Below are 15,920 nucleotides of genomic sequence, written 5' to 3'. Positions count from 1 at the left end.
AGAGATTTAAAAATGTGACCAAAGAGGCCTGATCCACCCACCAGTTCTTTGTACATGAAAGCTTATTTTTTTTTTTTCCATTTGCGTTTTTTCAGGACACAAATGAGAACTAACATCAGGAACTTTGCTTTTTAAGTAACATTCTAAAATATGTTAAACTTTTTCATGGGAGATTACAGAGAGGGAAAAATAAATAAATGTTTTCAGCCCATGTTGACAATCCAGCCTCAAAAAGCAGCACATTATTTCTGATTGTCTTCAGGAAGTTTTCAAAGAGAAGACTACTGAACAGTGAATTTGGGAGAATGCATCAGGAGTCAAAATACAGTAGACCGTGGTGATTGTATCTGAGTTAGTAATTTGCAGTCACATCAACCAAGAACATTTAGAACCCATCCATACCTATCATTAGGAAGACAATCTAAAACATCTAAATATAAACTAGAGTCTTTACTGCAAACCAAATGCCTTTTAGTGTCTTCATGGGCATTTTTAATGAAATTCAGTTTCTTCTCTGCGGCCATCACTGCTGTGTGATACTGGGGTACTTTGCTTTCCCAGCCTACCAGGTCATCCTGTGCCAAGGCGGTCTGACCCTGTGGCATGACCTGCATATCCCTGAGTATCTGTCTGGGCAGTTTGTCTCTCAGCCAGCAAAGTTCTCCATTCTTTCTTTCCTGTTGAGGCTTAACTGCAGTTTCTTCAGGATCCTTCCCAGGGCAAACCATCCTACATAAACTTCCTTTGTTCACAGCTCACATATTCTCTTCTCCATTGAATTGCTTAGTTTTTCTTACATTGATTACCAGATACTTCTCTTTTACTTTTATCCCTTTTATCTTGTTTGTTTTATGGCTTTGAAGATTGAACTTGGGTCTTTAACATGCTCGGGAAGCACCTGAACACTGCACTGCCAACACATCCCCCCCCCCACTTTATTATTGCTAGTTTGTTCCTAGCTCTTCACAGTAGCTGTGCCAGTACCAGAGACCTCACTGTCCTTTGTACTCTTACATGACTCTTGGACCAGTCTATTCCTGCCTTGTATTCAATTTCTGTTCTGGAAACAAAAGCACAAAATTAGTCATTTTTAAGACAAAACCCAGTTCTGTGTAGTTTAGTGTTGATGGCTTATACTGATAAAAAAAAGGGCATTGTTTGAAATCTCAAACAATACCAATGTCTTTTTCTTCTGTGCATTACCTCATATGGACATTGGCTACTGTATAGACATAGAGACTTTTAGTTGTCACATTAAGCATTTGAATCCAGAAAGAGATTTGTGGACAGATTAAGTCCAAATGCACATTTTTATCTGTGGCGGTCACATCATAGTACATATGAAGAAATATAGCTGCATGATGTCGATGGCAGCAGCTCCCACCTGCTCATTCTGTGGCCTAGGAAAAAAATAAGAGAAATTATGTTTCCATTTTAAAAATCACATTTTATTGGTAGTATAGTAAAAATGTGAAAGACATTAAATATATTTTTCATATGTATATTGAACATGCTGTATTTGTAAGTGAAATATAGATAGCATTATTAATCTATGGGCTGTATGCACTAAAGTAACAAGTTTGTACATGATAAAATCTACTATAATGAGTAGTTTTGACTGTAGTGAGACTTGTATTTGGAAGAACTGTGGCTTTTCAAAATTTCAGGGAGCTAATAATAATTGTTCGCTGCCTTAATATCCATGAGTAGGAAACATTATGGAAAATATGATAAAAAGATGACAGTCTGCAGTGTAAACATTATTCAGGCCACAAAAGGAGGAACTGTTCCCAAGGAAATGGCAATTTATTCCCCTAACATATGAAAAGTAGGCATTCTGTCCCCACTTCATGTTTGCACACCCATGCCTAACACCATTCCTACCAAGCTCCCTGTGTTTGCTCCTGTTTCTTCTCTTACTGCCCAGTCCACTGCCCATCGAGATGTGGAACTTGAATCCAATCATGGCGTTTGGTTGAAGTGTCCTTGGTATCTCATTTTCTTTTAGTTATATGATTATTCACTTTACAACTGGCATCTTGAAAGTTTGATATTGAGAAAGTTACTGTGTCTCACTTATTAGTATGCTTTTGATGACTTTAAACTCCCTTTTTTGATATCTGTACTATGTATTTCATTAAAAGATTTTATGGGACCATAATAAAAGTAACAATATTTTACAAAGCTTATTTTATGGAGGTCTTGAGTATATATTTTTTCAAAGTGAGTCTATGGGAAAATATTTTTATCATTGCTCTTTTGACATATCTTGCTGTGGGAAATGCAGTGCTTTTATTGCTGTGGGAAATTTTAGTGCTTTATTATCAATTCACTTCATAATTTAGCCAACTGCTTTTGAAGAGCAACCATTGTGTGCCTTCATTTTTTTCTTCCAATATGACCATGTTGCTCTCAGCAGCTTTACATTAAAGTGCATTGTTCTGGCAGCTTTCCCCCTGGATGAGCATCCCCATGTGGGTGAACTTACCTTCGGGGCCACCTGTTTTCTCTTCTGTAGCCAGCTTGTATCCATGCTAAATTTTAAAGAGAAAACTGCATATAAAATCTTGATGGTGATATGTAAATGGGTGTGTCTTAAGGTGTATGTGCATTTTTATTCCTTCAGTTTCTAGCTATGAGAATAGCTATATCTGGTTGATCCTTTCTCATTATCTAAGCTCTTTCACTCTAAGATATACAAGTGTGTAATGATATATCACTAAAGAAACACAAATCCCCTGTTTTCTCCTTCTTCTGATGTCCATCCTCTTTGCCTTTCTGGATAGGGATTGACCATTTTAGCAAGAGTCCTGCCTCTTGATTAATTTCTTTAGGTGTACAGATTTTAGTAGGTTTATCCTGTATTATATGTCTATATGAGTGAGTATATACCGTGTGTGTCTTTCTGTTTCTGGGATAGCTCATTCAGGATGATCTTTTCCAGATCCCACCATTTACCTGCAAATTTCATGATTTCCTTGATTTTATTGCTGAGTAATATTTCATTGTGTAGATGTACCACAATTTCTGTATCCATTCTTCAGTTGAGGGGTATTTGGGCTGTTTCCAGCTTCTGGCTATTACAAATAAGGCTTCTATGAACATGGCTGAGCAAATGTCCTTATTGTGTACTTGAGCCTCTTTTGGGTATATGCTTAGGAGTGGTATAGCTGGATCTTGAGGAAGCGCCAGAGTGCTTTCCAGAGTGGTTGTACAAGTTTACCTTCCCACCAGCAATGGAGGAGGGTTTCCCTTTCTCCACAACCTCTCCAGCATGTGATGTCACTTGAGTTTTTGATCTTAGCCTTTCTGATGGGTGTAAGGTGAAATCTTAGGGTCGTTTTGATTTGCATTTCCCTTATGACTAAGGACGTTGAACATTTAAGTGTTTCTCTGCCATTTGATATTCCTCTATTGAGAATTCTCTGTTTAGCTCTGCATTCCATTTTTTAATTGGATTACTTGATTTGTTGCTGTTTAACTTCTTTAGTTCTTTATGGATATTAGCCCTCTGTCAGATATAGGGTTGGTAAAGATTCTTTCCCAAACTGTAGGCAGTTGTTTTGTTCTGAAGACAGTGTCCTTTGAGCCTGACACAGAGGACCTCTGAAAGGCTCTGCCCTGCAGACTATCAAAGTAGATGCTGAGACTTATGGCCAACCTTTGGGCAGAGTGTATGGAACCTTATGAAGGAAGTGGGAAATAGTAAGATCTGGAGAGGACAGGAACTCCACAAGAAGGGCAACTGAACCAAAAAATCTGAGCACAGGGGTCTTTCTTGAGACTGATACTCCAACCAAGAACCATGCATGGAAATAACCTAAGGCTCCTGCACAGATGTAGTTCAGGGTCCAAGTGGGTTCCATAGTAATAGGAACAGGGACTGCTTCTGACATGAATTGATTGGCCTGCTCTTTAGTTACTTCCCCCTGAGGGGGGGAGCAGCATTACCAGGCCACAGAAGAAGACAATGAAGGCACTCCTGATAAGACCTAACAGACTAGGATCAGAAGGAAGAAAAAGAAGACCTCTCCTACCAGTGGACTTGGGGAGGGGCATGCGTGGAGGAGGGGGAGGAAGGGAGAGATTGGGATGGAGGAGGGAGGGAACCATAGGGGGGGATACAAATTGAAAAAGTGTAATTAATAAAGAATTTAAAAAAACATTTTCTTCACATATATCTCATTTTTTTTTCTTTAAAAATAAAATTGATATAATTTAGGTGCATATAAAAAAAAAAGAAAGAAACACAAGTCCTTTGGAGGTATTTTGCTTCTGGGGTGAACTTTCAGTGGTGAATTCTTTGTAGGTCTAGGTCAAGAATTCTTGTGCAGACCTGTTTAGTAGGTTGTCTTCATCCCCTTCAATGCAACTGCCAGATAGATGTTTTCTGCTGTTCAGAATTAGTGCAGTCCTACGTGAACTAGGTTTAGAGAGGATAGACGCAGATCCTGTGCTCAGAAAGTAAGCAAGTGCCTGCAGACGCTCTTCGATCAGCCCAAGGCATATCCTTAGGTTCCTGGTTCCATTATATCCTTTTGGATTATTTATTGTCTGTTAGGCTATGATGTTGATGAAAATGATGTGTTTTTTTCCTTATTTTTTTTTGTCTTTCTATGGTTTGTTTCACTGAAGTGAACAGGGAAAAAAGAGCAAAATGAACATAGTGTAACAATGAAAAGTATGCAGGTACAAGGAGGACAACAGCTTTGAGTTTCTAATTAAGACATTTTCTTCCCACCTTCCTTTACTTTGCTTTTGTTTGTGCTGGCAACCACTTGATTCTACAACATAGAAAGAGATTCTTCTACCTCCTCTGTTCTCAGTAGAATCCCAGAGAGATTGAGCATTCATCACAGCATGACTGGTGTGATAGACATATGAGATTCTACTTTCCCAGCCTGTCTGGACATCCTCTTACCATTCCACTTAATATGTAGTCCTTTAAAAATAAAAAAGTCACTCCTTGCAACTGAGTCATTTCTTGGAGCTGCAGCATCACTGTGAGTGGTGGGAAGGCTTCTCTTTAAGGACATGCATGAGTGTTATGTTTGCAGAATTTCACAGATCTGCTGTTTTATTTAATGATAGTATTCATGCACCCAGTCTTGCAGCCTACATTTTCCATCAGTCAACTCAATTTTGACTATTCTTGAGGACAATAAGGAAAATTTGGGTGCAATCTATAATTCTGATAGAACTTTGAGATATGTCTGACTCAATGTTAAAACCATAATGGAAAGATCTTAAATTTGTGATTTTAGAGATATTCTACAATATAGGTCTACAATATAAGAAATTCCTCTCCCTCATATTCATTTTTCCTCATTGCTCATTAATTGTCCTAGGACAGCATTTCCTAGCTCTGTTGACAGTTTTGACTGGCATATTTGACAGGGGGGTTCCCTGTACATTTGGCATTGTCTAGGATTTCTAATTCTTAAGAAAACATTAGACACCCACTTCATTTTACGTTATCACTGCAGAAAGTGTATTCAGATTCTGCACAAGGAAAGAGCACAGTATCTTTAGCTGAAAGCCATTGTCTAGAGGTTCGCTGTAAAGATCTATCTGTAGATACGACGAGCAGGAGTCAGCGAAATTAGTTTCCTTTGAGCTCAAATAATGTGTTGAAAATGATCAGATGGAAGAGGGTGGATGGATGGATCATTTGGCCTCAGTTCATCTACCAGTGCTGCCTGATTATAGCCTGGCAAGGCAGAGAGAAGCTGATGACTGAGGCTTGCTAGTGACCAGCATAGCCTTTTTGGTGAGCGACAGGTAAATGAGAGAGCTGGTATTGAGAAGACAAGGTAGATGATTTTTAAGGAATGATAGGCAAGAACTGATACTTGAGGTTGATCTGTGGGGCGGTGTATGTGCACATACATGGGCATGTTTGCTCACCCCACTTGTGCACATCTGCATGAACATACGCACGAATACAATGATTGAAAAACCTGGGCATTTTGGCTTATGCTTATAATTACATAATTTGGAGATTGAGGCAGGAGCAATTCCAAGGGTTTGAGGCCAGCCTGGGCTACAGAGTGAATACTAGCTTATTGTGCACTAGAGTAAGACCTTATTTCAGACCACACACTCACACACACACACACACACACACACACGAGAGAGAGAGAGAGAGAGAGAGAGAGAGAGAGAGAGAGAGAGAGGATAAGAGAACTTTATTTCATTAAGGAAAACAAGACCAGTGTTAAAGTACACAATTAATGGGGAGGGGGTTTAAATACATTGCAATATAACCTTAACGGTTGCTTTTACAGTAAATTATATATTAGCATAGAAATTAAAACAATATTCTCTCTGCTATTGTAGGATGGTCGATGGCTGGCTGGCAGTTTTGTATCTTAGGAGAAGGATTAGTTTCTTAATTCTACACTGTGTATTTGGAAGATGGAAGCAAATAATAGACTCCCCACAACGTGTTCAGTAGACTTGTATTTGAGCAGCTACACTGTCAGTGTTCCCTAGATTCATGAAATTTAGAAAGGCATTGCGGTGTGCAGTCATCACTGAAGGAAATATCATATACCTCTAATGTATCTCTTCTTATATATATATAGTTTTAGAGTAAAGGTATCCAGGTGGTGAGAGGTCTGTTTTGTTCATTTGGTTGTCACTGTCTGCTTCTAATGACACAAAGGAAAATGGACTAAGGTTAGTAATACCATCCCTGAAAGGAGCTAATATTTCTGCTTTCCCACAGAGAGAACTCATATGGTATAAAGCTCAAATAATAACTAATAGCTTTTCTCTATGTATTAGATTTAAGCATAAAAATCTTTAAGTGTTAATTGTTTCAGGCTTTTATTTCTCCTTAGTACTCTCAAAATTCTTTTGATATCTCCAAATAATAATTACATAGCCACCCAGAATGCCATATACATGATCATTAAATGATCAACTCATTACTTTGATATCACATGTAATAACTTATAAATATTTCTCAGTTTTTCTAATTGTTACGAAAACATGTTTAAAAGAAATAAAAAACCCTGGATTTTCCATTTGTTGTACTATAATGGGAAATAATGTTGTTTTAAATTGTTTTTTCTTTTTCCTCCTAAAAAATTTACTTGAATCAATCTGAACATTTTATGTAGAGTTATTTATTGTTTCTTATTTTAGTTAATTCTATTTCAAAAGGTTTTTTGGCACTTAAAAATAATTAGTATGGCGTTTTCTGGAATGGTGTATTTATTAATATTTTTTTGTGTCACTGGCATTATTTATGCACAGCTATTAAATAAAACCAATCAGCACATAAGTTATTTCATATGATGTATAGAAGTCTTTCTGGCCAGAAGGTCCCATTCTTTTTGTCATCCCACAGTGGGGTTTTCATTAGTAAGAAATACTATAAAGTAGAAAGCTTTGCCTTTTTATTTTTGTTAAAATTGGTATCTGATGATGTATGTGTTAATAGGGTATAAAGCTACATTTTGATACATTGGTACAGTTTTTAATAATCAGGTTAGGATAACTAGCATTTCCACTGCCTTAGGCACTTGCATCTCTTTATTCTAACAATAGTCCATTCCATCCTTGCAGCTGTGTTGAAATGCACAATAAAATATGGTTAGAGATAGTTTCTGTACTCTGCTGTAGACTAGACCTTACTCTGCTTCTGTAACTTCTTTTGGGTACTTATGTAAGCAACTTTTCTCTATCCTGGTCAAATGGTAATTGTCCTCTGTTCTGGGCTCTTTGCATTTAACATGATAACCTTTGGGCTTATCAGTGTTGGCATGAGTAAGAGAATAAGATGATTTTATTCTTTCATACATAAATATTATTCCATGCTCTCTGTATACTACATTTTACAAAAAGATATTCATCAGTGAGCATCTTCAACTTATTGTATATCTTGATTTTAAAACACTGCTGCAATAAAAGTGTGTGTGCAGATGTCTTTTATATACTGGTGCCCCCTTCCTTGGGATATAACTTTCAGTATTATGTCTCCATTCTGTAGTAGTACACATACATAGTTTTGATTTTTAAGATTTATTAAATTTTGATTTTTAATATTTATTAAAATATTTAGTTTCTTTCACAAGCATATTTTTACTTCACTGTCTTTGACTACCACAGTTACTATGTCCTTCCATAATATTCCAAATACATATATGGGTGACTTTTCATCTTTAAAAACTCAACAAGTGCTTTAAAGAACATGTTCTCTACAGTGGGACCTGGGCAGCATTTATGAAACACAGGAGAATATATTTTACTTTGTATTATTTAGAGGGTGGCCAGATTGCAACTGTTATAGAAATAAAGCAAGACAGTATCACCGACAGTTTAAATAAGGTTTGTGACTTCCTGTAGTACTAAGGGTCTTGTGTGTTCTCTTCAACAGTCATCAAGAAGCAATCCTGCACATTAAGTAATGCACTTGCCCTCCACACTGGGAAGTTAATCTCATTTTTCATTAACCAATTGCATTAATAAAGAAAAAATAAAACAGTAAATTTATTAAAAACAACAACAACAACAACAAAAAAAAAAACTGGATGTCTTTGTTGTCCTAATCTGGTTGCAGAAAATGGAGGATTCATAGAGAGCTGCTTGTCCTAAGTCTATGTAGAAATCAAAAAGGAGTAGGTTATACCTGTAAGGGAATGCCTCGCTGCAGGATTGATGATCTTGCCAGTGAGAGTGAGGGCAAGGAGGAAAACTCAAAAGCTTCTTCCATTTCTGGGTCTTATGTAGGCTGCCACCAGAAAGTGAATCAAAGATTTAGGGTGCGTCTCCACTCCTCAAATGACCCAATCAAGAAAATCTCTCAGCCGGCCTTGGTTATCCAGGCCTGTAATCCCAGCACTCAGGGAGGCAGAGGCAGGTGGATCTTTCTGTGAGTTTGAAGCCAGCCTACAATTCGACCTCAGGACAGCCAAGGCTACACAGAGAAACCCAGTCTTAAAAAACAAAAACAAACAAACAAACAAACAAAAAACAAACCAAAACAATCCAAACAAACAAAAAAATCTCTCTTAGGTTAACCCACCTAACAGTGTTTTAGTTGATTCCAGCTGTAGTCAAGTTGTAAACCAAGATTAGCTATCACATCACCTTTTTTTTTAAATTGAAAATAGGTTTATTTTTTCCTCACATAATATATCCTGGTTATGGTTTTTCCTCCCTTGACTCCTCCCAGTTATTCCCCACTCTTCCTCCCATCTGTATCTTCTCTATTTCTATCTCCCCTTAGGAAACAAACAGGCTTCTGAGGAAAAATAATAAAATGTAAAATAGAATAAAAACTAAAACATTGGAATAGGTAAAACAAACAGAAACAAAAGAGATAAAAAAAAAGTAAAATGAAACTGATTCAGGTACAGAGACACAGTTTTTCACATACTCAGGAATCTCATAAAATCACTAATCTGGAAGCTATAATATATATTCAAAGAGCATGTAGGATAAAAAGAGAGAATATATATATACATAAAATAAAAATAAAGAAGTAAGATAGAATTTTAAAAAGTTCTGCCATGACATTATGAGACATACATCCTCCAATGATGCTGTTGAGTTCATTTCAGCTGGCCATCTACAGATGTGCATGTACCCTTAAGAGTAGTTTGTTTCCCCAGTAAGACTTCTGTAGAGAATGCTGAATTTTCCTTTGTAGCTGTTTATCACTTGGAGATTATATCTGGGTTAGGGATGGGGGTATATATCCACTTTTCTTTTTAGCATTAGGACTCCATCTGGTAGAGACATGTGCAGACCCTGTGAATGTTGCTACAGTCTCTTACTTCATATGTGTGTTGATCCTGTTGAATTAGATATAGCTTGTTTCCTGTCTTCCTTCATTCCTTCTGGTTCTTATATTCTTTCCGACTCCTCTTCCACAGGAATCCCTAATCCCTTTAATGTCTGAGTGCTCCATAGTGTCTCATTCTGTAAATAATATCTGGCTGTGGGTCTCTGTATTTGTTCCAATCTGCTTCAGGAGAAATCTTCTCTGATAATGGCTAAAGAAGGCACTAATATATGAGTACAGGAGAATGTCATTAAGAGTCATTTTAGTGCTATATTTTGATTTTTGTTTTATAACAGTAGTATCTGGTCTTACCCTAGGTCCCCATACTAACTAATCTCAGGTTCTTGTTCACCCAAACAGTGAACATGGGTTTTATCTCACTGAGTTGGCCTTAAATCAGATTTGATATTGGCTCATTACTCTCACAGTCTTTGTGCCATCATTGTCCTAGCATGTCTTGTAGGTAGGACACAATTGTAGATCAAAGGGCATCACATCATTTTTAAAATTTGAATTACTTGTGTTCTTACTGTTGAGTTGTTTGAGGTACTTCTATCCCCTGAGTGTTAATCTGCGGATTTTGGGAATCTGATCGAAAACCTCTTTGACTGTGCCAGTGTTCTGTTCCCTCCTATGGTCTCTTCTATTGCTTTCAAAGCTTTCAGTTCATCTTTGTCTTTCATTGATTGTTAGTCTTTATATACATAATACATACATACATATGGAAGCTTTGAGATATGATATATATGGCTAGGAATGGGGGTTCAGTTTCATTTTTGGCATATTGCAGAACTTTCACACCGTTTTCCTTCAGCAATGATAGAAATAGTTTGATGAAAATGAAATTGTGTATATGTGTGTACACAGGATATAGTTAGGAAGTGAATGGTCTAAATGTTGATTCCCTTAACAGAGCAACTTTAGCTCCGAGCATAAGTTCCCAATGGTAACAAGGACTCAGAAATTGTACCTTTTTGTTTCAGACAAGAGTGAGAACACTTTCCAATGATTCAGTTGTACTCTTTAGTGTTGAATGTGCTGTTCTCTAGAATAGCCACATACACATGAGGCTGTTTAATTAATGTAAATAAATGTAAATAAAACCTGCTCCACTTGCCAAACAATCTGTTATTACAGTGCAATAATAATTCCATGGGGCAGGAAATTCTGTTGGACAGAGCTGGAATCTTTTCTGATGTTTCAAGATAAATAGTTTGGTGTCTGTCTTAACTTAGAAAATCAATACAGAGAATCTAGGTCTTACGTTTTTTGCTTTTTTTTTTCCATTTCCTTTTACTGTGCTTCCTGTCGAGGACATAGAGACTTTGTAGGGAGACCAGTGAAGCTTCTGTAGGCATTGCTATAGATACTCCTCTTCTGCCTTCTACCTGAGTAGCTATGCTTTCTTCACGTACAAACTGAAGCTTACAGGTAACACATCCTTTGTGCAAATAGTTCCTTCTATTAAATAATTGGAAACCAGTTCCATTTGATTTATAGTGGCCTAATTAAGAGGCTTGAGAGCTTTCACAGTATGTGAAGATGTTCCTTGCAACTGACTGGGTTTCTGTAGGCATGTCCATCCAGGTTAGTACTGGCTCTTGATAGTGTGTTAGGAGACAGAGGAGGCCAAGGGCTTAGAGGTAAAGAGTGATTCCTAGTTTTCTCATGATAGTAACAGTGCCTTCACAATTCTTTTGCATTTTTTTTTCTACTCAATAGTTAATCCTTTTCTGTTCTTACCCTGTTTTCAGTGTAGTGGTTGTATTCTTGTGTTAGTCAGCTTTCCATTACTGTAACAAATACCCGAAATAAAATCAGCTTGACGGATAGAAGGGCTTACTTTTGCTCATGGATGTTAAGAGCTGTGAGACCATAAATGATTGGCCCTAATGCTTGAATAATGTTGTGGCTTAGTGTATTAAGGTGGGAGCACAGTCATCTTTATGACTGAGGCACATAAAAAGGAAGAAGAAGGGTTAGCCCTTTAGTATCCGTGCTAAACCCAACCTTTTTTTTGGCCAGAAGACCTCCCCTAGGCCCTACATTTTTATGGTTGCATTTGTTCCCTTACGGGCACAGACTGGGGACTAGCCCATTAACACATGTTCTTTGGAACACATATTTTCAGACTGTAGCTGTTTTTCTTTAACTTCTCTGTAATTAGTATAATTTGAAACTATTTGAAATATGAAACCAGAGGTTTTTAAATGATGTATCTCTGTTCATTGTAGTTACTGTCCTTTGTCCCAATCAGATCTCCTTTTATTTAGTTGATGGCACATGATTATTTTATTGAGCCCTTTCTTGGATATGTCCTGGGAGTTACTGAACACTTCCTTGCAATGGCAAGATGTTCCAGAATAATTTTCTACATTTCCTTAATGTAGAAAATGAAAACAAGCCATTCCTACTTTTTTGTTTCTAAGAAAGCTCCACTTTATTCTTTCTTCTGTTTTATACAATCTTCATAAATGCATGTTAGTGCTATGGAAAGCTGAAGACAGATCAGTACTCGTTTTAGTTGGAATATTAATGTGTTTGTTGTAGCAAATGCTCCTCAGTTAAGGAAAAGAGTTGTGTTCAGCTCATGTGATTCTCTAGCACCATCCTGTCTGTCCTGTCTTGGATGTTCCCCACCATATATATACATACATATATATATATGGTATATATACCTATATACATATATCTGATATATGTGTATATATATCATATATATATGTATATATATATCTGAGTTTTATTTATCTATCTCTGTTGATGAGTGATGCATGAAAAACAGCGTTGGTCTCTTCTGCTGTCCTAAAGCACACTGCAGCTAATGCCTCTGTCACTTTTCTACCTCATATGGCTAAAGGCAAACACTAGTAATGTTCATTCAGGTCCTTGTTTTTATTTTAAATATCTCCTTAAAAATTCACTTCCCATTTTTTTGTATTGCAATATCGATTTCATTGTATTGCTAATACCCAGCATTTCCTTTATAGTAGTGTTTGTGGAATGAACCTCTGATATATGTACTTTTTCCACACTTCTGATCACTTTCTTGACGTCTTGGCCAAGGGCATAGCCCATTTAAGTGTAAATGTGTCTTTTCGTGTTAGCATTCATTTTTAGAGAGTTAAATCCTGTCACTGACCCAAGTGAGAGGGAGCATTTGCAGGCCTATTCAGAAAAAATTGGGTCTTAATACGTTTTAGCTGAGTGCATGGAAAAGGCAAGTCCCCCTTCTCTGCGCAAGCTTCTGTGGGTGTCTGATGCTGTGATGGCTTGGAGTCGTTATGTAGCAGTTGGCTCTGATATGCTTGCACAGACACAAATTGAATCCGACAGGACCGATGTCTCCTGGACTTTGCTGCCATCTGAAACACTGGCGTGAGAAGGAAGCAACGACAGGGGGAGGAGAAGCAGAGGGGAGAGCTGATTCCTCCTGTAGCACTTTTCTTAAGCATGGTGATTTCTAACAGCTGATAGCTGTGAACTGCTTGATAAGCTGTTTTCCAGATGAGATTGATAACCAATCACTGTTCTGGAACAGCTGGCTAGCTTTCAAATTCAAGATGTGTTTGAGGGTTCAGCTTACTTCTTCGTGCATCACACAAATCTGTCTAAAAACAAACAAACAAACAAAAGAAGGGGCCAGCGAGTAGAATCATAATTACAGTGATTCTCCTCTTCCTTTTTGCTCTATCTTTTCCTGCATCTGAACTGTTCTTGCATATTAATGAAAACCTATTTTAAAAAAAAGAAGGCTGTTTCAGTTTCCAAATTCAGTGTCAGAAAAGATGAAGTGTAAATAGTAGCTGCATTACTGATCTTTTAAAATTCACTTAGTTTGGGGTGTGAGGTTGTCTGATGGTCTTAAGTTCTCATCACAGAAATGGAGGAGGCTGTAGTCAATGGTACTAACTCTCCATTTTCTTTTTAATTAAGAGGATACTCTCTGTTCAAGGCTATGCTGGATTTATTGATGGTTCTATAAGGACAATTACATATCCCTTTGAGAATTGCACTCCAGCTTATTTCTTAGACCCTGTGTGTAATCACTTCACTCCCCTCCCGGTCCTGCCTCACTGCTCCATCTACCAACACATATTTTAGGAGGAAGGGATTTTAATATAATTTTATTGATTATTGTATTTGTGTGTGAGTGTGGGGTGTGCATGTATGTGCTCAGGCACAGGAGTATAGAAGTGTCATGATACATGTGTAGAAGTCAGAGGACAACTTCTGTGTTGTTTTCTACTTCTACTTTGGATTCTGTAGATTAAACTCAGGTAATCAGGTTTGTGAGGCAAGCACTTTTACTCTGTGAGCCATCCTGTTAGACCAACTGTCACCTTTGAATTTATATTACATTTCACCTGGAAGTCTTGCTATGAACTTAGTGGCATTCTGTGTTGTCCCCGATGCAGCTGGCAGTGAATTTTCCCAAAGCTTAGTTCTATATTGTTCCTTTGTTCTCAAACAGTATAAAGCTTGTTTTTCAGCTGCCTGGGTAGAGATCACTAGACATAGACTGATATCCAAGGATCTCTTTGTGTTCTCTTTTGTGCCATCCTCTGTTCTCCCAATAGTGACCTCATTCTAACCCTGCGGCACTTACAATATGATCCTAAACCACAAGTACAGCAGCATTTCCCAGGGATGAGAAACACAAAGTTGTGGACTATACCAGAGAACTTGAGAAGTCTAAACTGTTGTGGTGCCTAGTTCTCTGCTTTAACAATTCGTGCTTCAGCACTCCAGCATCTTGCCTTTTTCAAAGTTTTGTATGGAGCTCAGGGAATGCCCATTCCCCAGCTTGTTAAAATCCTGCTTAAGTATGCTCAAGGCATCCCAACACCACATGACAGTTCACAAACATCTATAACTCCAGTCAGGGAACTAGACACTCTGTTTTGGCCTCTATGGGCACCAGATGAGCATGTGATAAACAGAAATGCACACGTTGCACACACATATATGCAGGCAAAACATCCATAAAAGCCTTCCTTTATTCTGTTGTTAATATGTGGAAAGACTTTAATAAACCTTTCTTAAGGATTTGGTGTGCTTTCTTCCATAATGAGCTCATGTAGAGTTTTATATCAAGGGACTATGCCTCCTTAGAATATAGTGCTCAAAAGATGGCATAGAAGCAGAGAAAGAAGTTTCTGGGGGATGGCTGTAGGTGGCCTGGCAATAGGAATGCTAGGGACCCTGCATTTTACAATCCAAGTTATTTCCCAATACAACTGCATGCCATCTCCAGTGTTTATTGTGAGTGTGAGTGTGTGTCTGTGTTTTCCAATAGTGCATCTCTCTCTAGGCTGTGGGAGGACAGGGGGAAAGAGTGCGAAATCTAAATGTCTGTCATTTCTTCTTTTCTCATCTCTTCCCTTTACAGGCTGTGAAAGGGTTCCAGCTGAAGTTACTGAGCAGACCAGTTGCTGCGGCTCCCTAGGCTGAGTTTCCAAGCTGCTGGTGCATGCCATTGACAAGCTGCAGGATGGTGCCCGTGGCCAGGCCGCTGTTGCTGCTCCTCGCCTTCTTCCTCTGCGCCTGTGCTGAGAGTAAGCCATCTTGCCCTTCTCTAGGGACCTGTGGCCACAACGAGTGGTTTTGTTTGCAGTTGGCATGAGGCTCAGGCCTCTGAATATATTTCCTTTGGAAGTATATCCTGAGACACTGTGGGATCCTCCTTGGCTTTCTGCCCGCCTTTGAAAGAGATTATTGATGTGTCTTTCCTACTATCTTTTCTGTTTAATGCCTCTTTTGCTTGTATGTCTCACTGCTCCTATTGCTGATTTCCACTTTTATATATTTTTTCATAGTTGTGACCAGGTTGGTGTCAAAGATAATACAAGGCCAACAATATCACTTAAACTGTGGCTGACCAGTTGGTAGTGTCAATATGTAAACATTGCTGAGACCCAGTAGAAATTTCTTCAGATGTATGGATATTTCTATGTTTAGAAAAATGCACAATGTCACATTGAGCCCAATTAAACTTGCAAGCCCCTTGTAGCTGTCACAGCAGCTGTTCTGATGTACTGTTTCCGACAGCTGTCGTGGAGTACAATATTCAAACAAATCAAGCAGAACTGACAACTTTGTGGCTGGGTGGAGGGTCTGGAAG

General features: G+C 38.0%; 1 protein-coding gene across 39 annotated transcripts in view; it reads left to right on the top strand.

The window, feature by feature from the left end:
- Ptprd (protein tyrosine phosphatase receptor type D) overlaps positions 1-15,920 on the top strand; it is a 2,581,289-nt gene that overhangs the window by 2,150,127 nt on the left and 415,242 nt on the right. For all 39 annotated transcript variants that reach the window (XM_060365770.1, XM_060365741.1, XM_060365771.1 and 36 more), the window contains one exon: positions 15,189-15,354. In XM_060365770.1, the coding sequence (XP_060221753.1) occupies positions 15,270-15,354 (85 nt within the window). In that variant the 5' untranslated portion in view covers positions 15,189-15,269. The remainder of the gene's footprint in view (positions 1-15,188; positions 15,355-15,920) is intronic.

The sequence above is a fragment of the Meriones unguiculatus genome, chromosome 12, assembly GCF_030254825.1.
Source record: "Meriones unguiculatus strain TT.TT164.6M chromosome 12, Bangor_MerUng_6.1, whole genome shotgun sequence".
Classification (NCBI taxonomy): domain Eukaryota; kingdom Metazoa; phylum Chordata; class Mammalia; order Rodentia; family Muridae; genus Meriones; species Meriones unguiculatus.
Note: the sequence above shows the minus strand (reverse complement) of the source record. Positions and strands in the feature narration are given on the sequence as shown.